General features: G+C 40.3%; 1 protein-coding gene across 4 annotated transcripts in view; it reads left to right on the top strand.

Moving 5' to 3' along the window:
- Positions 1 to 2,614: 2,614 nt before the first annotated feature.
- The window catches only part of PJA2 (praja ring finger ubiquitin ligase 2), a 32,236-nt gene continuing 12,927 nt past the window's right edge, over positions 2,615 to 21,923 (top strand). Inside the window, exons 1-4 of one of the 4 annotated variants that reach the window (XM_039733425.1) lie at positions 2,664 to 2,831; positions 6,989 to 7,202; positions 13,785 to 13,976; positions 18,991 to 20,017. In XM_039733425.1, the coding sequence (XP_039589359.1) occupies positions 13,787 to 13,976; positions 18,991 to 20,017 (1,217 nt within the window). In that variant the 5' untranslated portion in view covers positions 2,664 to 2,831; positions 6,989 to 7,202; positions 13,785 to 13,786. The other 3 variants (XM_039733427.1, XM_039733423.1, XM_039733426.1) reach the window with 3 other exon arrangements.

The following is a 21,923-nucleotide window of genomic DNA, read 5'->3' as shown; positions in this document are numbered from 1 at the left end:
TCTGTTGGCTGTTGGGCTGTGCTGTGTCTGACACACCCCAGGATGGGGTTGCTCTCCTACTGACTGAGGTGGAACCTGCTGTCCACCAGCACCCTCAGACCCCTTTCTGCAGAGCTGCTGTCATGTCAGTCCTCTCCCAGTTCCCAGGATTGTGCCTGGTGTTACTGATCTCAGGGTCTCAGCTTAGTACCATCAGCAAATCTGTCAATTCCTGCATCCAGATAATTGATTAATACCTGGAATAAAACTGGCTTTAGAACTGGGCCCTGAGGAGCAGCACCAGCAGCCAATCAGACACATGCGCAACAGTAATGTAAGGGAGTTTTTTTTTTGGTTTTTTTTTTAAAGCTGCACTTTACCCAGTGCAGCTTGTACATTCTCTTTGGACAGCTTGTCCAAAAGGATGTTGTGAGGGATAGTGTCAAAATCCTTATTAAAATCCAAAAAAACCAACACGCACTTTGGTTGAAGCCTTCCCTTCATCCTCTGGGCAGGTGACCTTAGCATAGAAGGATAAAAATTAGTTAAGCAGGACTTTCCCTTTCTGAATCCATGTTGACTGCACCTGAAGATTGTATTGCTCTTTGACTGTCTTTCAGTGGTACCCAGTATGTTCTTCTCCATAACTTTCCCAAGTCCTTAGAGCCACGGGTCTGTCATTCCCTAAGTCCTCCTCCATACACTTCTGGATAAATTGGAAACACACAGCCAACTTCCAGTCAGTGGGGACCTCCCTGATCTCCCAAGACCTTTTAAATGATCAAGAGGGCTCACGCCATAACATCCACCAGTTCTACCACCACCTTGTGATGAATCCCACCAGACTCCATGGCCTTGTGAACGTTCACCTTATACAGACCATCCCTTACAATTTTAGCATCCAGGAATAGAACATGACTGTTCCCACACTGGTGGTTCTGACTCAGGGGACCAGAACCACACAGTTTACTAGAAGGCCTGTCTGTTTACTAAAGACTGAAGCAAAAAAAAAGAAGTCTGAATGTTATTGAATGCCTCTATGCCTCTGCTTTTTATTCATCCTTTTAGTCAAGTGACCATCTTTAGCATACATAGACTTTTGTAAGTTCTGCAAAAAAATTAGCAGCTACATAAAGGAGAAAGAAAACAAAGTCAGGGTTTCTGTGGAGCATGAATTCCCCAGTTAGCTATTCAGGAGGCTGGCAGCTGGCATTGCGCATACTGACCAAATCTCTATTAGAACACTAAAGATTAGCTGCAGTGCATCCTGTCACTTATCTTGCTTAAACTGGAGGGACATGAAAAATAATAATAGAAAACACAGAAGAGCAAAATGAGTAAAAATGAGATCTGAACTGATAATGTAAGGGAGGAAGGGAGGAATTTGATTATTTTACTCTTTTTGTTGAATGGCAGCACAAATATGGTCTACATTAATAGAAATCGTATTTCTTTAGGCCCAGTGATCACTTGTTTTCTTCTTTGGGGATAAAGTTTGTTCTTTCATGGTTACCATGTTTCAATAAGTAGATATTGGCATTCCTAAATTATTCACTCCTAACCATTTAGAATGTACCAGACAGGGTAATACTGAACAGCAAAAAAACCACTTTTGCTGTAGATAGAAGCAGGTTAGGGTGCCATAATCTAATAGTTTTTTCTTTTTCAATTTTCCAAGAACTGATTTCGTTTATCATTGGAACAGAGGGTAGGAATATTTGTGCAGATAAGAGTGTCAAACAATGTTATCTTCATTGAAATATTCCACACAAAATTGACATTGAGAGATTCCCCAAACAAATTACTAATATTAATAAAAATGAATATTAAAATCAAATCTGTGCTGGTTTTGACTGGGGTTCAGGTAGTTTTCTTCATAGCATCTAGTATAAAGCTGTGACTTGGTTTTGTGCTGAACACAGAGTTGATAATTCAGAGATGTTTTTGTTGTTGCTGAGCAGGGCTTGCACAGAGCCAAGGCCTTTTCTGCTTTTTACACCACCTCACTGGGGAAAGGGCTCGGGTGCCTGGATGTCTGGGAAGGGACACATCCAGGACAGGTGACCCCAAACTGACCAAAGGGATATTCCAGACCATAAGGCATCAGAGCAGTTATCAAGTGCGGAGAAGAAGGAAGGGTGGGGTGTTTGGGCTGATGATGTTTTTCCTCCCAAGTCACCCTTAGTGTGATGGGCTGGGCTCTGCTGGAAATGGCTGAACACCTGCTCAATAACGGGAAGTACGGAATTCATTCCTTGTGTTGGTTTGCTTGTGTGCGGGCCTTTTGCTTTCTCTGTTACAAACTGCCTACATCTCAACGGATGAGTTTTGTAGTTTTCACCCTTCCAATTCTCTCCCCAGTCCTGCTGGTAGGTAGTGAGAGAGCAGCTGCCTGGCGCTGGGCTGCTGCCGGGGTATAAGCAGGGCAAACCCTCTGACGCGGCGGTGAAAAGCAGCACCGCTTAACAGCGCCTCAGGCCCCTCTGGGCGCTGCTGGCCCGGCCCTGCCCGGCCCGGGTCCTCGCCGCGCCCCGCCCCGGGCCCCGCTCCCTATTCGGGATTGGCCGCTGTCCTCCGCCCTAGCTCGTGATTGGCCGACGCGGGTGCTGCTGGCGGCGGGATTGGCCGCCACGGCGGCGGCGGGCGGGAGGCGGCGGCAGGAGAGGGCGGGGTGAGTGCGGCCCCGGCCCCGGCCCGACTCCGCGGGGCACCCATAAAAGGGGGCGGGCGGGGGCCCGGGGTACTGTGCAGAGCCGCTGGCAGTCCTGGGGACGGTCGTTTGTGCTGTGGAGCAGCCGCCTTGCTCCTTCCCTCTGGGACGGGCCTGCGGCCGAGGGCGGGGGCCTCAGCCGGTGGGTCGCGAGGCAGCGCGGGTGGGCCGTGGTGGCCCCGCGAGTGCCCGTCCGTGAGGGGCTGGGGCCGTTTGTGGGCGCGGGGCAGCCGGCCGGGCGCGCAGTGGTAGAGCAAACACGGGCAGGCCTTCGGGGGCAAAGGGCGATTAATTTCCTTTTTTTTTTTTTTTTTTTTTTTTTGTTATTGGTTTGGTTTGTTCTTGTTTGGTTGGGGATTTTTGTTGTGTTTTGTAGTTTTTCTCCCACAACACCGTGGCGGTGACTCAGTGCCCCGGGGAAAGGGGAGGTCCCGGCCCGGGGTCTGCGTTGTGCCGTCCAAGCACCCACGGGTGTGAGGAGAGTCACTGACGAAGTGACATCGCCGACATCGCTTCAGCGAGGTTGTGAAACACTTCTCTCTTTGCTTGAGGAGAGAAGGTCCGAGCCAGCAGAGCAACCCTCAAACGCAGGGTCAGAAGGAACGTGCTTTGGGCCCAGAATCCAGGGGAGATTTGCAGTGCCTTTTGTTGCGCACGAGTGAAATTAATTAACCTGTAGTTACACTGCTCGGGAATGTTTTTGCAACTCCTCCTGCACCTCTAGCTCTCTTTAATGCTTTTGGGGCACAGTGTTGGCTGTGGTAGAGCTGAGTGTTCTCAGGATGCCCTGCCCTGCACATGGGCTTTACTCGGTAATCCTGGCCAATTAACACTACAATATTTGAGTTACATAGCTTGTGAATTTCCGTGGTGCACAAAATCTTAGAAAGTTTATTCTAAGTTTGGAGGCTGTGTATTTTATAGGATGTGTTTGAAAGAGACTGTGTTAGTCCTTTGTCTATACTGTAACATATTCAGCACTTTTTTTCCAGTGCAGTTCTTGATTTGTATTTGTCTGTGCACACAGTTAAGCATTTTAGAGGAGTGACTTTTGATTGGATTTTTGCCACACTATATAGAAAAAAATGTGTACTGTAGCAATGAAGAGTGGTGTGAGACTGTTAGTGTTCTCTTTAATGCAGAAATGAAGAATACATACTTTATGGATTGAAATTTAATTTGGGAGAAGTATGCTTATTTAAAATTGTGTAAGCAAATGTGTGTAATAAAACAAGTTTTCTTGTAGCTGAGTCAGACTCTCACAGACTTTATTTTTCTCTCACCCACTAAGAAAGGAGGAAGTCTGGAAAAGTTGTTCACAAAAATCTTTATTTTGAAGTTGCGTTAAAATGCAGGATGAGGAAACTTCTGTGAAATAGGCCTGTTTTTAAAATTTCCTTTGCTGATGGAGTGAATAACAGTGTAGTAAGATGCAAGAGTTCTTGGCAGATCAAAACCTCATCTGAATAAGAAATACTTACAAATGTTTGCCTTGTCAAGATAACTGATCCTAGGAAGATGTGTTCCTTTACAAAAGTAGTTTAGGATAGCAAGTGAAAAACACTGATAGGATGCACTGAATGACTTCCACAAACACTGTAATGGGTATTTGTTGCAAAAAGTTGAGCTGGCATTGCTACCATTTTTACACAGTAATCTCCCTGGTGGCCCATAGTCCTTGTTGAGCTGTGTTTGTTTTGATTCTTGGATTCTTAGGAAGGCTTCAATGAAACCAAAAGTATTACTGTGCTGTACAGCAGTAGGGCTAGTTTTGGGTCAGACAGGTGGTTTGCAGGGTGAGTCATGTTCATTTGGCATCTGAGGTAATTGAAGGTGTGGTTGTCATTTGAAGCTGTGACTATAAAACACCATTCTGTCAAGGCTTGTCCTGATAGTATTTTGACCAAAGTATAGGGAACAAATTGGTTCTAATTAATTTAATTCACTGATACAGAAGTTACCCCCCTGCATTTTAGTGGGTATATCTGTAAATCCAGTAGAGCCCACTTCAGTTAAAATGGTGCTTCAGCAATCCTTTATCTATATGTTTGTAGCAGTGTATGTATTTTAACAGGTTCTAAAGGGCTACTTTGCATTTATTTCAGTTGGAAAATGTATTTAAAGACTTGAGTTACTACTGTGAAATAAACGCTCACGTTACAGAAACAACTTCAAATGTGGAATTAGCAGATAAACCCAGACTATGAGAGAAGGACATCTCAGCCTTCTATACAGAATATCCATGGACAGGGCGTACTGTGGTTGTCCCTAAAGGACACATTGACCTGGACCAGTGTCTGGAACTTCAGCTTTTGTGGTTTTGGTAGCCTGGTCTCAAACAAAACTCACTATGCAGTTTATCAGGGGAATCTCCTGAAGCGCTTGTAGTGGTGCTGCACACATTTAATATGGGGGCAGTTATTTGAGTTTTCAAGGTGCAAAATGCAGTAGTTCTTACAAGAGCCTTGGTTGTCATACAGGCCACACCTGGCTGTCTGTTTATGTGGAGCAGGGCTATGACTTATTTATATGGGAAATTGAGGTAATTATTGATGAGCTCATGGTAATGAGTGCAATACTGTGGTTACTGTGCTAGGATGACAGAGTGGATGGTCATGTAAATTGCTAAATGCTCATGTGTTGTTATGGGAAAAAATACTTACGCATTCTGCTGCCAATGGCATTAATAATTCTGAGTAGTTTTAAAACAGCTTTTCAAATTTGATTAATTTAAAATGTGATGTTTTTATACCAAATCCTTATGCAACATTTCAGGTAACTAAATATGTGACTGTGGAAGTAGAGAGAATTCTATGTGGCACGTGTGTGTGTGTCCTTAATAAGTATTAAAACAGAACCTGAAAAGTTTGTGGTTGTTCGCATTCTGAAGTCCCCTGTGATTTTTATATATTGCTGTAATATCGTCAATATCTCCCTGCTAGAAGCAAAGCAGGGAAAAGAAAGTCCAAGGTCATAACAAATTTGAGATTTAAATTATGCCACAGAAAAGTGCAATACAGAGAAATGGTTCTGATCCTGAGAGTCGATTGTAGATTATTTCTCAGGAGATTAGTGATAATTGGTTATACCAAAGTCATGTCCGTCATGTCGGCTTAGTGTCAGAATGTTCCAAAACATTCAAGAGAAGTTTCCCTAATCTATGTGCTTTTAAACAATAGCAAAATCTGCCTTTTGTTTTGGTGGTGCTATAGTCAACTTCATATGTTAACTAGATCTTTATTCATTATGTGTCTGGTGAATCAGCTATTTATTGTTTGGCAACTTAAAAAAAATTGTGGTGTAGGGTTCTGAGAGTACTGTCAGGAACCTGCAGCAGTATTTTTAAGGCCTAAAATTTGGCTCCTAGGTAATGGATCTGTAATATGTTTCTGTGATTGTAATAAGGTGTTTTAAGTGCAAAGTAGTGTCTTTTAAAAGGAAATTACCAAAAAAAAAAAAAAAAAAAGTGCTTGTTCCATATGGAGTAAACCCAGTGTAATTTCATACAGCATATTAATAGTGTAGCCTTTCAAACACATTTGAAAAGAAATGTAAAAATAATAAAAATTGTGATTTATCTTCTATGCAAAAACAAGGAAATTGTTATCAATAGTCATGTTGTAGCACCAGCAGTTTGGAGGAGAAAACCCACAGATTTTCCACTCCATCCAAAAATAGGTATGTAGAGCTGTGATTCCAGCCTGGGGGCAGAGTAAATATCTGAAATTCTGGACCTTTGTTTAGGGAAATGATTGTGGAGCTGGTAAGGACCTCAAACTTGGCAGGCTTATCCTCTTTCCCAGCCCTTCCTCCCAGTGATTCTCCACCCGATGTTTGTTTGAATACTTTTCTTTGGGCTGTGTTTCTGATGGGTATTCTTCAGCCTCCCCAGGCATTCTGAGGGATACAATGTCCCTACTGGTAGAAACATTTCCCTTGTGTCATTTCCATGTGTGTTTCTATGTGTCTGAGAAAACTGTGATCTTTTTTGAAGCAAGGTGTTTAAAAACTATATGCAGAGCATAAGATCTGATTTACATTGTTGGTCAAGATACAAAGATTACTTTTCCTGTTCTGTAGTTTTCACTCTAAGGCAGCTCTGTGTTGCGATTTGCCAAAACAGAGGGAAGCAATGACTTGACTTTTGTCTATTGTGGTCCTCTATAATCCTCCACTGCCCTTCTGCTTAGCTGAACATTGCCAATTGTTCCCCCTTTAGTAATTCCCTCAGTTGTTTATTCCTACTTGACAATAATCTCTCATGCTTCTCTTTTTGAGAATGATTTTACTTCTTCACAGGTATATTGGAATCACTTCAGATTCTGTTTCATGACACTTCAGGTGAACTCTCCTGTCTGTTGATTGGATCAGAGGCTTTTGTTACCCTTGTATCCAAGATAAAGAATTAAGTTTATGAGAGAAGAAGAGTTTGAAATGCTGAGACCTCACTGTTCTTCAGGAAAAAAACCAAAACCAACAACAAAACAAAACACCTCCAAAGTTTGAAAAAAAGGTTTAAAAGTTGTTTTTACTGCTTCTGATAATAGATAAGGCTTGATTACATGTTTTAGGTTAATTTTGCTTTAACACAGTTATATAAGATGATAGCAATGCAAAAACACATCTTTTGGTCTTCTAGTCCAAGAGATAATAATAGATTATAGTAGAGTAATTATATCTCTCCATCATGGAAGAGTTTCCAGGGCCTTCACTTCCACCTTGGGATTCTTTGTCATTTCTAGTTGCTGTGTTTATCAGGAGGAAAGGATGTGATTGTTCTGATTTCTTGAAGTGTTTTGGGGGCATCTGCACTGACAAAAGTAAAAGCATAACTTTTCTGCTTAAAGTGTAAACAAGTCTTGGCATTTTGTTGATTATTGGCTTCCATTTGAAGTGTTTCACCTCCGGAGACATGCTTCCTCCTCTGGGAAGTTTGTAATCGAACTTAAGCAAGAATGTGAGATGTGAAAGTCATAAGAGAGGAGAGATATGGGGGTGGGGGTTGGTGTCTCAATTTCTGAATGTCTTCTGACAAGCAGTAGGCAAAAATTGCTACTTCTGTGCCCTTAGTTTAGTACACCGACTTAGAATACAAAAACTTGTGATACTGGGAAAGGGGAGAGATAAGAAAGCTTGCCTGATGATTAACAGCATGTAATAGTGTTGTGTCTTAACAGAACAGATTGCTACAGAGTCTAGTGGTGAAGTTAGGCTTTTTATTCTCAGTTATAATGTTTCTATGGGAGGATGGGGCTTGCTGTTTCTTGGTTAGTACATGGCATACACATTGTCCTCATAATTAAAAGCTTTTAGTACTGCAGTTGCTTAATCTTCCCTCTTGAGATTTAATGTATAATTTCTGCTGAAGCTGTTAGTTAGGATAAAAGCTGCAAAACTGATTATTACAGTGGTAAGGCAAAGCTATCAGTTTATCAGATCAAACAGAGGATTGAGTATTTTCATCAGGGGAGATGAAAATGATGCATTCGAACATTTACAGTTATGTGTAAAAAAGTGCACAAACAGAGAACTGGGCTAAAGTCAGACCAAGTCAGTATAAAAAACCTGGAAATAATGCAGGAGGTGTGTATAGAACTAAAGCAGATAGACCCTCAGGAAATGGTGTCAAATCAGTAGTGGAATGGCTCAGTTCTACCATCTCAGCTGTGCTAATGCAACAGCCTGGTGAGCTTCTTAAAAATGGAGACAGATTATCAAAGAAGGAGATCTGGCAGAGCTGAGTAAGTTAATGCAGGCTGCTTTAGAGCTTGACAGCCAACCATTGCAGTGACACCTGAAGCTGCTGCATCAGAGCAAGCCACCCTAGCTCTGGCTCCTTGGGTGAAGTCACCCGATGGCAAACATCAGCCTAGGGTGATTCTGTGCCATTGTGTTGGTCAGAAGAGCCTGGATGGGAGGAGCTGTGCAGGATCTTCAGCTGTAGGAGGATGTTTTAAGGACAGAAAGGAACTGCCTCAAGATGGTTGTTTGTGACAACCTGCCCATTCAGACACCTCTGCATAGAAGGTGATGACTGGGCTCCACTTATTAAGGAAGTTCTGGACTTGAAGAATTTTTGTCTGTGCTTCATGACTTGTCCTGTGAATATATCTAATGCATTTCTTTTAGAGCAACCACTGATACTTTCATGCATATACTTTAATTCACTCTTGTTTGTAGAGTGGCTGCACTTGCTCCATTTCAAGTCTGGCAAAATTTTTTCATAATTTGGATAGAGTTGTGAATTGTTTATGATGTTTATCATAACATAGGAGGTCATTATTGAGATTTGGAGTATACAGACAACATCCAAAATAATAATCAACTTCTTTATTTTAGCCTTCATATTGACTAATGCTTTGGTAAATGCAGAAATTTAATTATTTGTAAAACTAATAGTTATATGTGTAATATTAATAGACTGTCACAATTCAGAACTTCATTTTTGCATTTATGGCACAAATGGCATACAAAACTTCAGACTTTTAGGGAAATGCAAAACAGAAGCCATATAGTATTTAAGTGAAAGGAAGCTGCTCTTTGCTTGCTGGTAATCATTTGCCTCTTTTGGGAAGAGTCTCAGATTCCATATATTTTTATATGATTGTGGCTTTTGGAGGTCTGTTTTTTAAAAATGTAATCTGAGAGGTAAAAAATCCACAACTAAACAATATTCTAATTTAAAATTAAATCAGTAGTGGACCAGCATGACAGCTTTTTGAATTTGGGTTACAGGCTACTTGCAACCTCAGGGAGAGAGAAGGAGTTTTTACTGAGTAAAAACATTGACTTGGTTGAATCTGTAGCTCAAAGGAGAGTTCAAAATGACCTGTACAGTTGACAAAAAGACAATGCCTGGAAAGTATGTCCCTGAAGCATAGTCCATTTGTTAGTGTACTTATAGCTGAGCTAATACTGCTTATGAAAATAATTGCTACTGTGTTCTCAAATATCCAAGTAAGGAGCCTTAAGTAATTTCTAAACCAGAGAGTTTGAGGAAGGAACTTTTGGTTGAATGGGTTGGATCCATAAGAACAAGATTTGATTTTTGGTTATCATCCAGTGTACTCTTTTAAGCTGTGATAGAGCTAGATTTCTGCACAGCAGTTTGCATAGGATAATGTTCTGTATGTTTGACATGTTGTCTGAAAACAGTGTTGATAACCCAGGGATATTTTTGTTATTGCTAGCTGAGCCCTGTTCTGCTTCTCACCCCACCAATGAGAAGGTTGGGGCTGCACGAGGAGTTGTGGGGGGACACAGCCAGGACAGTTGACCCCAACTGACCAGAGGGATATTTCAGACTACATGGCATCACGCTCAGCTGGTAGGGGGAGGAAGGTTGGTCAGGCTGCTGTGACTTTGGAACTGTCTGAGCATTGTTGGGTTGCTGGTGAGCAATTAGGGGTTATTTGCATTATTCATTTTTCCTTGCTTTTATGTCTTGTCTTCTTATATATTCTTTCCCCAAAAAAAATCCCAAATTCCAAAACTCTCTTTATCACAGCCCATGGGTTTTTTCACTTTTACCCTTCTTATTCTCTCTCCATATCTACTGGATTGTGGAGAGTGAGTGAGCACCTATGTGGACCTATGTGGTGCTTAGCTGCCTACCAGGGTTAAACTCTGGTATATGGTTTTCTGAGGTTGAGGTTAATACCAGACTGCAAGATAAATTTTAACTGAATATTAATTGCTTTGAGTATTAATCTCCTAGTGTATGTAGTCTGAAGCTTATAAGCATTGTAAAAAAATTAAATAATTTTGGTGTTAATCTGCCCATAGAGAAGGAAATTGTGACAGTAGCATGTTGTTTCACTTATTTAAATTGAAATATTCCTCTCATTTTTGGGATTATTATGTGCCTTTCTTTTGTTAACTGAAATGAAGTAACCTGTTTGCAGTCCTGAGCGGTGGTGCTTAGGAAACTGAAAATTCTCCATTCTAATTATTTTCTTTTTTTTAATTCATCTGCACTTATAAACTTTCAATACTTGCAGGGAAGAAAGAGATGTAGAATACTGGTTCCATGTAAAGGATGTTGGATAATACAGTTTAAAAGAATTTGAATACTTTTCCTGCAACATTTATTGGTTGATCAGGGGTATGATTTTGTTATGATTCAGAAGTGGTCCATTATGGGAGAGGGTGTGAAGAATATGAGTTGGTTTTAAGTTTTGCCCATTTGGCAGCCAAATGAATTCACATACTTGTGGGAATAAATGCAGATTTTTTTTTAAGATGGTAACCTAGAAAACAGTAATTGTGTCAGTATAACATGCATTCCCTTTTAAAACTTTGAATGTGAGATCCTGTTGTTGCCTTGTTGGAGAAAATGGGTTTTTTTTGTAATTCACGGGTATAAGAGAAAAAAGAACAATGGAGGAGGATAAAGGATTTATTTTTATTTCTATGTCATATGTTGAGGTTGTCCAAGAATGTGCGTGTACGGTTTTTTTACAAATGCTAGGGAAATCTGAGGAAGAACATTTTAAAAAATTATTTGTTAAAAGATTGAAAAAATACTTCTTAGAAATAGTTGAGGTTAACTTCACATTTCTTAAAAATAATAATTAAAAAAAAGCTAGTTAAATAGTTCCTGCCACAGAAGGAGAAACTTGAAGCTGTTTCCTTCCACCTTCTAGCCCAATCTCCTCTGGGCCCCCCAGCCATGTTCTGTCAAGCTTTTTCCTTCTGTGTAATAGGCCTGCTGTAAGAAATTCCTCTCCAGCTCTCTTGTAGCTCTACTTTCGGTACTGGAAGGTTGCTGAAAGATCTTCCTGGAGCCTTCTCCAGGCAGAACAGCCCCAGCTCTCTCACTCTGTCTTCATAGGAGAGGTGTGTTGCTTCTCTAAGACTGGTCAGTTTTGCAGAAATGCATCTTATCAGGGACTATTGGGTGTGCTTTGAACAGGTCTAAAAAACAGACCTTCTGAAGCAATACCTACTGCTTAGGCTGAGCTGGCCTGGAGGAAATAAATACCTGAGAGATGATATTGTGTATCACAGCTTCATTGTCTGAAGGGTTTCTTGTAAACTGGTCTCTGCATTCATGTGGTTAAATGCTGCTCATTTTAGGCATGTAGATAAATAACTGCATGCCTCCATTTCTTATGTTTGAGATGGTTTGTATTTAGGTAGAAGTTAGCCTCTCCTGAAAACCAAATGTGACGACCATACCTCCAGTAAGTGGTGACAACTTTCACTGTCTTGATCCAATAAGTCTTCCCCAGGACAGAAGAATAATAACTGGTCTTCTAGAAGCAGTTGAAAATGTGATGAGAGACTCTGTATGCAAGAGCATTATTTAGAACAAAAAATGTAGTGTATTAAACAGATTTTGCATGTTGTGAAGATCAGTTTTTTAAAAATTAAACATTTGCATTCAGAGAGCTTGACTCTCTTGAGTGGACATCTGTTTTTGAACAATACTGATGTTTTAGAGAACAAAATTAAATTAAGGGTTATGCAATTTTGTTGTATTTTTACCTTGTTTGATTCAACCACTTGTTTGAGAACAGATTTCTGAATTGCTATTCTGATTTTCTAATTTAACTATTGGATTTTATTCTGCAGATTTGGATGTGGCTGCTGACTATCAGCCCCCTCTGGCAGTCTGCTGACCAGCCATGTTGTAATGAAGGCAAATTTCAGAATTGTCAGAGCTTGGTTGAAAATAATTAAGATATTAATTGCTGGTTGACTTAATCAAGATATTAACTACTGGCTGAATAGATAGGAAAATGAATTGTCAGTCCTGTTTTTTCTTGCATTAGTTGCCAGGATTTTTGTTTTGCAAAGACACCAGAGTTTTCACCATTCTAAAGATTGCAAGAATGGTATAGTTAATAACAAAACAAACATTTTAGGTTCTGGTTTTTAATGTAGGATGGGCAGGTCCAGACAAATACTCAAAAATATTTCCAGGGAAAATTATGTGTAATCAAACTACATAAGAGCTTCATAGATGAATGAGGAAAAAAATGCCTCAGATACTTGCTATTTTTTTTTACTGCCAAGGTTCAATCTCTTTCAGATGTCTCTGCCCATAGATACTCTCTTTTTAAGTAATGAAGAGATTAGTTGCACAGCCAGGAAATAAGAAAGCTTTCATATTTTTCTGAAGTTCATAATACTCTATATTAATGGTTGCAAACTTTTATCTTCCTTGCCTTTAATGTGAACTTTTTAATTTAGTGAGTTTCAAGAACAGAAACTTTTAAATTCCATATCTACTAAAGATTAAAAGTGACTTAGAAGGACACAAAGAAGTCACTGTATATCTGAAATAGTGAACTTCTAATTGCATTTGTACAAGCAACAGCTTTTGGGCATGAACCCTTGTGTTAGATTATTAACACCTGATAATACTGCTGTATTAAAATCTCTCTTTATTACAATATTGGCAGCCTTTTTCCACTGTTTCTCAAGTTCTTTTTTACCTTGTCCTATATTTTCTTGGTAAAAGCTGTAAGTTTCATTAATATGAAAAACTGCTGCAAGAAGGAGCAGTGTGTGGGCAGTGCTTTGTATGGCCATGCCTGAACATACTACCTCTAGAAGTGAGAATAAAGCCTTTTCCCTGGGACTTTCATTTTACAAGGTGTGATTTGATTAATTATACTTTTCCAGTCACAAAGATAAGCTAGCTGGGGCAGCCTGAATTGTGCTGTATTACCTGAAGGATTTGCCATTATACTGCTTGCAAATCTTTTCTGCAAGCTGATGTTGCCTCAGATTTATGAACAGAGAGGGGGGAAAAAAAAAGCTGGGACATCTGGGATTGATTTTAAAAAAACCCATATTATTAAGTCTCTGTTATGTACTAAAAATGTGTTAAGATGGGGGCACAATCAGTGTTTGCCAATATTGTTTAGTGTAGATGAAAACTCAGTTACATGCTTTCATAACGTATGGGCCTAGAGCACTCTATGTTCTTAATAATCATATTGTAAATGAAGCTTAAGACTTTAGAGAAATAAAAAAATCCTTGATAAAAAAGTCTATCCAAGTGTTAGGGGAGAGGGAAACTGCGAAGACATATTATTGTTTAACAAGTATCTCTGTCTTTTTTTTCTTCCATAATCTTGTGCAGCAATGGGCCAAGGACTTGGCAAAACTGCCTGGCCCAAACCCATAGGAGGATATCAGACTATTACAGGTGGAAGAAGACATTCCTATGTTGGGTTTATACCATTTTTGAATAATCAAGACATAGATGGACAACAACAGAGCAACGACTGCAGACAATTAGAATTGGAAGATGTTCAGAAAGAGCATTCTTTATGTATGTACATATCTTTGTGTATGTGCCATTTTTTTGCAAACTGGGATGCCTGGGGCTGGAGGAGAAAAGCACATTGAGAGCCATATAAATGGCTCATGTTATTGAGCCACTTAAATAACATGAAAAGTACATTTCCTATGTCTTTAATTTGCTTTTATACTAAATTTCATTCTATAAAGTATAAATAATCTAATAAATCTCTATTAGGCTATATAGTTTTGCTTGAAGAACATTCATAATGAGTTAATGTCTTCTAACAAACTAGAAAACAATAACATTGTTTAGTTCAAATTATTTTGTCTCCAAATTAAAATTCACATTTGGAAGAAAATGCCTATTCTAACCTTCTGTTTAGAATGAGGCTGTGAAATATTTGATGCATTACAAACCAGGTTGTTCTCTGTCAACCATAGTGAAAATTAGTTTAAGCCTCTAAAACATCTTTAAAAGTTCCTTTTTTTGTGTATATCAATTAGACCACTTCCCTTTCTTATTTAATGAAATTTGCATATTAGTATTTACCAAAATTCCTTCTGTGACATTAGCACCTGAATAATAATTTAATAGAGGAATACAGAATGCCTTCTTGGGTTAGAAATATGATCCCATTTCTTTGCCTGAGGTTTTCAGCTTAAAAAACCTTATTTGATATAACCTTAGATCTTTGAAAGTGCCTGGGGGGAAAGGACCTGGGGGTACTTCTCAACACTGGCTCAATATGAGCCATCAGTGTGCCCAGGAGGCCAAGGGCACCTGGCCTGTGTCAGCAATAGTGTGGCACCAGGGCAGTGACAGTCCCCCTGTGCTGGGCACTGGTTAGGTTACAGTTCAGATGCTGTGTCCCATCTCTGGGCCTCTCAGTGCAGGAGGGACATTGAGGGCCTGGAATGTGTCCAGAGAAGGGCAGCAGGGCTGGGGAAAGGTCTGGAGTACAAGTCAAATGAAGAGCCGCTGAGGGAGCTGGGTGTTCAGCCTGAAGAAAAGGAGGTTAGGGGAACCATCCTGCTCTGTACAATTGCCTGAGAGGAGGCTGGAGTGAGGCAGTTGTAGTACTTTCTGTCCAATAACAACTGATGGAACAAGAAAAAATGGCTTTAGATTGCACCAGAGGAGGTTTAATTGGCACTTAGGGAAAATATCTTCACCAGAGGGTTTGCCAGTCATTGGAAGAGGCTGCCCAGAAAAGTGGCAGTTGCCAGTTCCTGGTGGTCCTTAACAGGTGCGCGTACATAGTCTAATGGTGGATTTAGCAGTGTTAGATTTATGGTTGCACTTGATACCTTAGTGGTCTTTTCTGGCATAAGTGATTCTATTGCTCTACAAGGTAGTTTTTTTCCCCTCCTTCCCTTGTAGACTATTTTGAAACTGCTTTCTTATACTAATTTTTTCTCTTCTTAAATGATAATGGTACAGTACTGATTTAGCTTTGTATTAAATTGTTTTTGTAATCTGTTATATGATGTAGATGATCTTGGATGGTTTCAATTTTTTGTTATTGAAGTGTGTTTACTGTTGTCCATGCTTCATACATTTTCCATACTTTCATCTAGTTAAAAGTCTCATTTCCTGTAAGGCAGTGTTGACATTAGTGGAGTCTATATAATGATACCACATTTCTTGTTTCAGTTACACAGAGATGCATGGAATTATTTTATGGGTCATTAGATATATGCAATTTAAGGGTGTATTATCTCCCTGTTCCTAATACAGTTGCTTTGTATGTAAATTAGTCTAATAACAAAATGCCTTTCCTTTACATTTGTGTGTATGTTACAACTCTTCAAATTTATCTTACAGAACCATCTTGGATTGATTTACTTTCTTTGTCCCCACTAGGCTACATTTTACCCTGGCTGGTATTATATTTGGATGGATAGGACCTAAAATGCTGCATATTTTTAGAATTAGAAGGAGTTCACAAGAATCATTGAGTCAAATTCCTGGTATAGGACGTCCCTAGGAATCACTGTGTGCCCAGGAGTATTGTCCAAACGCTTCTTGCACTCGCTCAGGCTGGTTCTGTGACCACTGCCCCAGGGAGTCTGTTTCAGTGCCCAAATACCCTCTGGGGCAAGAACCTTTACCTGATACCCAGCCTAAACCTCCCCGACACAACTTCAGGCCATTCCCTTGGGTCCTGTCTCTGCACACCCCAGAGAAGAGATGAGGGTCTGCCCCTCCTCTTCCTCTCTGGGATTCTTGAAGACCCAAGTGATATCTCCCCTCAGCCTCCTCTTCTCCAAGATGAACAGACGAAGTCACCTCAGCTGCTCCTTGTGTCACTTCCCCCCACTGGTTCTTCACCATCTTCATAGCCCTCCTTTAGACATTCTCTAATACCTTTATATCTTACATGGTGGTACCCAAAACTGCCCCCAGCACTTGACATAAGGCTGCTGCAGAGAAGAATAGGACAATCCCCTCCCTTGCCCAGTTGGTGATGCTGGGTCTCATGCCCCGATGACAGGGCTGACCTTCCTGGCTGCCAGGGCACTGCTTACACATGTTGAACTTACCATTGACCAGGATCCCCTCTGCTGCTCTCCAGCATCCCAGTTTAGTGTCATCAGCAAACTTACTTAGTGTACCTTTGAGTCCTGTGTCTTAGTTTTTTATGAAGATCTGAAGAGCACAAGGATGAGAATGGAGCCCTGTGGAATGATAGTAGTTACAGGTCACCAGTCACTCCATTCACTGTCACCTATTGTGCCTGACGTGTGAGCCAGTTACTCACCCATCACATGATGTGTTTATGCATCTGCGTGCTGGGTGTTTTGTCCAGAAGGATCCTATGTCAGGCAGTATCAAAAGATTTGCTAAAATCTATAAATATTACATGAACTGGTTCCCTTGATCCAATAGTTGGGACAGCTTGTCATAAAAGGAAATTAGGTTTGGCAGGCAGGACTTTATTTTCATGAAGCTGTGGTGGTTGTGACCAATGGCTGCATTTCCTTCAGGTTTTTCACTACACCAAAATAGTAATCTCTAATATTTTATCAGTCAGTGAATGGACTGACAGGCCTGCCTTTCCAGGGTCATCCTTGCCCTCCTTGAAAACTGGGACAGCTTTAGCCATGGTCCAGTCAGCTGGGACCTCTACAGATTCCCAGAATAATTCAAAAATCATTGAGAGAGGCCTTGCTGTGACATCAGCTCACTAGTTTACTACCCTCAGATGAATCCCCTCAGGCCTTATAAACTTACAGAGATTCAGCAGGAACAGCAGCTCCCATCCAAGTTAAGGATTGACTGGGAGTTGATCATTCTCTAGCCCAGGTACTGGGACCTCCTTGGACTTACTCTCTTCATCAGTCTTAAAGATGGGCAAAGAAGTAATTTAATAAATCTGCCTTGTCTCTGTCCCTGTCTGTGAGGTGACCATCCTCATCCTGTAATGGGCTAATGTTATTCCTGCCTTTGCTACTGATATACTTAATAAAGCTCCTTTTATTGCCCCCATGTTTCTGGCCTGCATCAACCCTAAGTGAGCTTTTGGACATATGAATTTTCTCCCTGCAGTGGCAGCAGCATCTCTGTATTCCTCCCATGTCACCTGGCTTTGCTTCCACTGGCCATACACCTCCTTTTCTTGCTTTAGCTCCAAAAGAAGATCCCTGATCATCCAAGCCAGCCTTCTGCCTTACTTGCTTGACTTCCAGTGTTTTTGGAATCGCCTGTTCCTGTGCTCTTGGGACATGGTCCTTAAAATTGACCAGCACTGACCCCAGCACTTTCCAAAGCATTTTCCCAGGATCTCACTAACTAGTCCCCTGAACAGCCTGAAGTCTGCTCTCCTTATGTCTAGAGCTGAAGTTTTTAGTTTTTCTTCTGTCACCAGAGACTTTGAACTCTTATCATTTCATGTTTGCTGTGGCCAAGACGGTCACTCACTGGTCTCCACCTGGATCATGAGACCCTCTGTTATCAAGCAATAAGTCAAAGAGGGCACCTTTCCAGGTGGCCCCTTTAGTACCTGTACCATGAAGTTACCATCCACATGCTTTAGGAATCTAAGAAACTATAGAAAATGGGTAGGAGAAGATATTATTTACAATATTTAAAATATTACTGGATTTGATCCTTGGTAGCTTACTATATGTGACTCTGCTTGAGCAAGAGGAATCGAATGGATGATCTCTAGAGAGGCCTGCCAACCAGCCTTGGCTCATAGCAATTTTGTGGAGAGCTTCAAGATTTTAATTAGATACAGTATTATTTCCTAAAAGCCAGACTCCTAGTGCTGAGGGACATAGCTCTTATAAGATTCCAGTGCCAGGAATTCACGAAGCTAGTAACAGAGCCTCATCTAATGATTTAGATGAGATTTTGGACAAAATAGTCTGGACTATTGCCATGGTTAGGAGTTTAAAAATTATTTGAAAAGTACTGATTTCGTAGTAGCAGTAGTATACATGTTTTTACCTTCTTTAACCCTTGCTGCTAGATTTGATATTTATGCAAGAGGTGCTCAAGTGTAATATAACTAAAATGCATTTCTGATGGAGCAACTATTAACTGCAATACCGCATTCTGTTATTTTCTTCTTAAGAAGAGTTGCACTCAAAGGTACAGGTAAAAAATACAGTTCTTTTAGTATGTAATTTATAGTACCAATAAGTGACTTTATCTGAGTGTGGCAGAAGGCACAATTTAGCCAGTTAATGAATGGATAATCCAATATGGAGAGAAATGTTCTTTCAGTTTTCCTGTTATCTCATAATTCCCTTTTATACAAACAATGCAAAAATTCTGCTTGTGCATGTTCCTTTAATACTTTTTTCCCTATCATATATGTAGCTGGAATTGTATAATTTAGATCTATTTCTGTAGGCTTAGTTTGTATAAATGAGAAAGTACATATATTACTGGAGAATGACTGCATCTCTGATAAATGTTTCTATCACTTTGTTCTGCAATCCTAGTAAATTATCCCTTCTTTTTAAATGAGCAGTTGTTGTAGACAAGAATATTTCTATTGGTTTTGATTATTCCAGTACATTCTTTCTTACAGCTTTCTCTGAAGATTCTAGTCCATTGGTTCAAGTTTCTGCTAATTTATTAGATGAGCCTTTATCAGAAGATGCTGGTACTAGAGAGCCTGTTTGCCAAAGTGCATCAAGCCAAACATCATCATTCTCTGTATTCTGTTATGGCCTAGAAGGCAAGCAAATCTCACGGGACTTGATGAATCCTTATGAAAAATCTGAGGACCTCGCAGAATACACGTCTGGAGGGCATAATGATTTGAATGGTAAAAATGGAATTGCTTTTGTAAACATTGACTCCTATGAGCCAGATAGCAGTGATGGAGAGGAAGAGGATGCTCTAGACAAATATTCTTGGATAAGAGAAGCAGCAGGTCTAATTCAGGGAAGACTAGATAACATACTTTCTCAGTGTGAAAAAGACATGGAGTCTATTAATGACTTACAGTCCCGACTGTCTGTTTTCAACCACAGTGCTTATAGAGAAATTTGTGAAGAAGCAGGACCAATGCCTTTGGCATGTCCAAACAATAGGACACTTAAATCTGCTGAAGATGAAGCTACATCAATAATTAGCCTGAGTGATAACAGTTATGAAACACAGCAGATAAAACATATAGTGGATGTTGGAATTGGAACCCCTGTACCAGTTGCTGATGTATTAAACATAGGTGATGGAGACACTGACCAAGAAAATTCATCTGAGCTAGTAGTGAGACCTAAAATTAGAAAACAAAATACTGCTAAAGAACTGGAGAGACAAAATCATCTCCCTAGTGGCAATGAAGAGGAAGATGATTCCTGGAGAAGAATTGGAATTGCTGATGTCCAACAGTGCCATCCTGAGTGTCCCTTGAGATATGGCAAAGATGAGATGAGTTCTGGGGTGTTCTTTCTCTCAAGAATGCACAGTCATCAAAAGAACATAGAAATAGGCTTAAGAAGAAATTCACTAGCTCGAGAGCAAAACAATGTTCTAAGTGAGAGTGCTTTTTGGAATGAGTTTGAAGACCACAACACGCCTTACTTAATGTCCCACAAAGATGAAGACAGGTAAAAATTATATTTTTCTGTCTGTTTTAGAATTGAATCTTTTGTGTAAATAGTGTGTGAAACTGAACAATATGTTAGCAAATGAGACATAAAAACTTACAGCATTTCAGAATATGATCAGATAACAAGATGTCAACTTTTTCTTTCAGTTATCCTTCACTCTTCTGGTAATGTAAAAAGCCTGTCCTTATGTCTGCAGTCACAGCATCATATCACTGAGGAATATTACTTGTTTATTTTTATTTCATTTTTACTGAGCAGATGGAGGGTAAAGACTGAAAGCCTTGTTCAGCTTTGAAAGTTTCCTCCTAGGCTTACTCTTCAGAATTTATTTTTTTGCTTCCAAAGCTCAGTATTCTGCATGGCAGCCTATTTATGTTATTGTCTCCAGCCCTTTGAAAGAAATTGTTCTTCCTTGTCATAGCTGAAGAATAACTTGATGGGGTTGCTTATAGTCCCATTTTAATGGAAATTCTTCAGACTACTAGGTGTTTCCAAAGTAGCTATGAATGATGACAGTTTTAGATTTATAAATTGCTCCAACCGTGACAGGAAAAGCAGTGTTTAAGTTTCTCCTACTTTGAGCTCTTCAGCTGTCTTGGTTTAGGGCAAAGGTGAGAGGGAACTCCAAATCTGGTCTCTCTAGAAAGCAGATTCAAGTGGCCCTGCCCCCAGCTGATTTGGGAAAATATTTCCTTGGGGAAAAGTGGAAAAAACCTATTCATTTAACAAGAAAAGTATTCACAAGCATAAAAAAAAAGAAAAAAAATATTAAAATTCAGGGAGTTCTTCTTATGGGGTGTAACTTGGCTTGCTCAGTCTCTACCAGTCCCTCCAGTGCTGGAATGCAGCGTCCTGGGCTCTGATGGACCACTGGTGTGAGTTCCTAGTGTTTTTCTGTCCAGAGCAGGTTTGAACAGGTCCAAGAAAAAGAAAAACCACAGTCCAGGGAACTTGTCTGCCTCAGCTAGCTAAAACTAACTAAAAGCAAAGGAGAGCTCTGTCCCACTGTCTGTCCATGCTGCAGACAGCACAGTCCAGGAGCAGGAATGTGGAGCAGTGAGTGCAGTTTCTGAAAAGAAACTGCGCACTTCTTTCTGTTGCCTTCACTCTCAGAACCAGTCTTAAAGGTGCAAAACTTAATATCCAGCATAAACAGAACAGATGATTGGGGATGCAAGCACCATATAGTCACCCTAAGACATCACCCAAAGGACAAAGTAATTTGAATAAACATTATGTTGATTAACTTATATTCATAAAATGTTAGCTTATTAATTGGAATGATATAACCGAGCTATTTGAGGGTAAAAGCATATCTAACCTTATGATAATTTGTGGAAGATGTAGTAGTGTTTATGATGGCTTTTTTCTCTCTTTTTCTTGCAGTTTGCATCTTGTTGATTGTGTTCCCACTTTACATGACCTGTCTTCTAGATGTTGATGGCTCTCTTGTGCATGTGCTTGCTGTTCATAAACTAAACTGCTTATTAGATTGTATGTCCTGTATTTTTGTAGAGAGAAAAGCAGCAAAATTAATTAGCATAAAACCTTGTCCTTAAAACGTTGCAGATTTGCAACTATGAGAGAACAAAATTCATTTTAAAATAGTAGACTTGGGGGCTTTTTTTCTTCAAGGTGTTAAGTGTGGGGTCCTGCACCTGGGGGGCGATAACGCCCAGTAAGCACACAGGCTGGGGGCTCACCCAGCCACTCTCACCCAAAGAGCAGCTCTTCTGGATAGGACATTGGTGTGCTGGTAGGTGACAAGTTGGCCATGAGCTGGTCATGTGTGCCCCCCCCCATGGGGGCCAGTAGAGACAGTGGTATCCTGGGATGCATTGGGAAGGGTGTGGTCAGCAGGTCAGGGAGGTGATTCTACTCCCCTTCTTGCCCTAGTGAGGCA

This window comes from Passer montanus, unplaced genomic scaffold (genome assembly GCF_014805655.1).
Source record: "Passer montanus isolate IOZ18808 unplaced genomic scaffold, ASM1480565v1 scaffold87, whole genome shotgun sequence".
NCBI lineage: Eukaryota > Metazoa > Chordata > Aves > Passeriformes > Passeridae > Passer > Passer montanus.
This window is presented reverse-complemented; position numbering and strand designations above follow the sequence as displayed.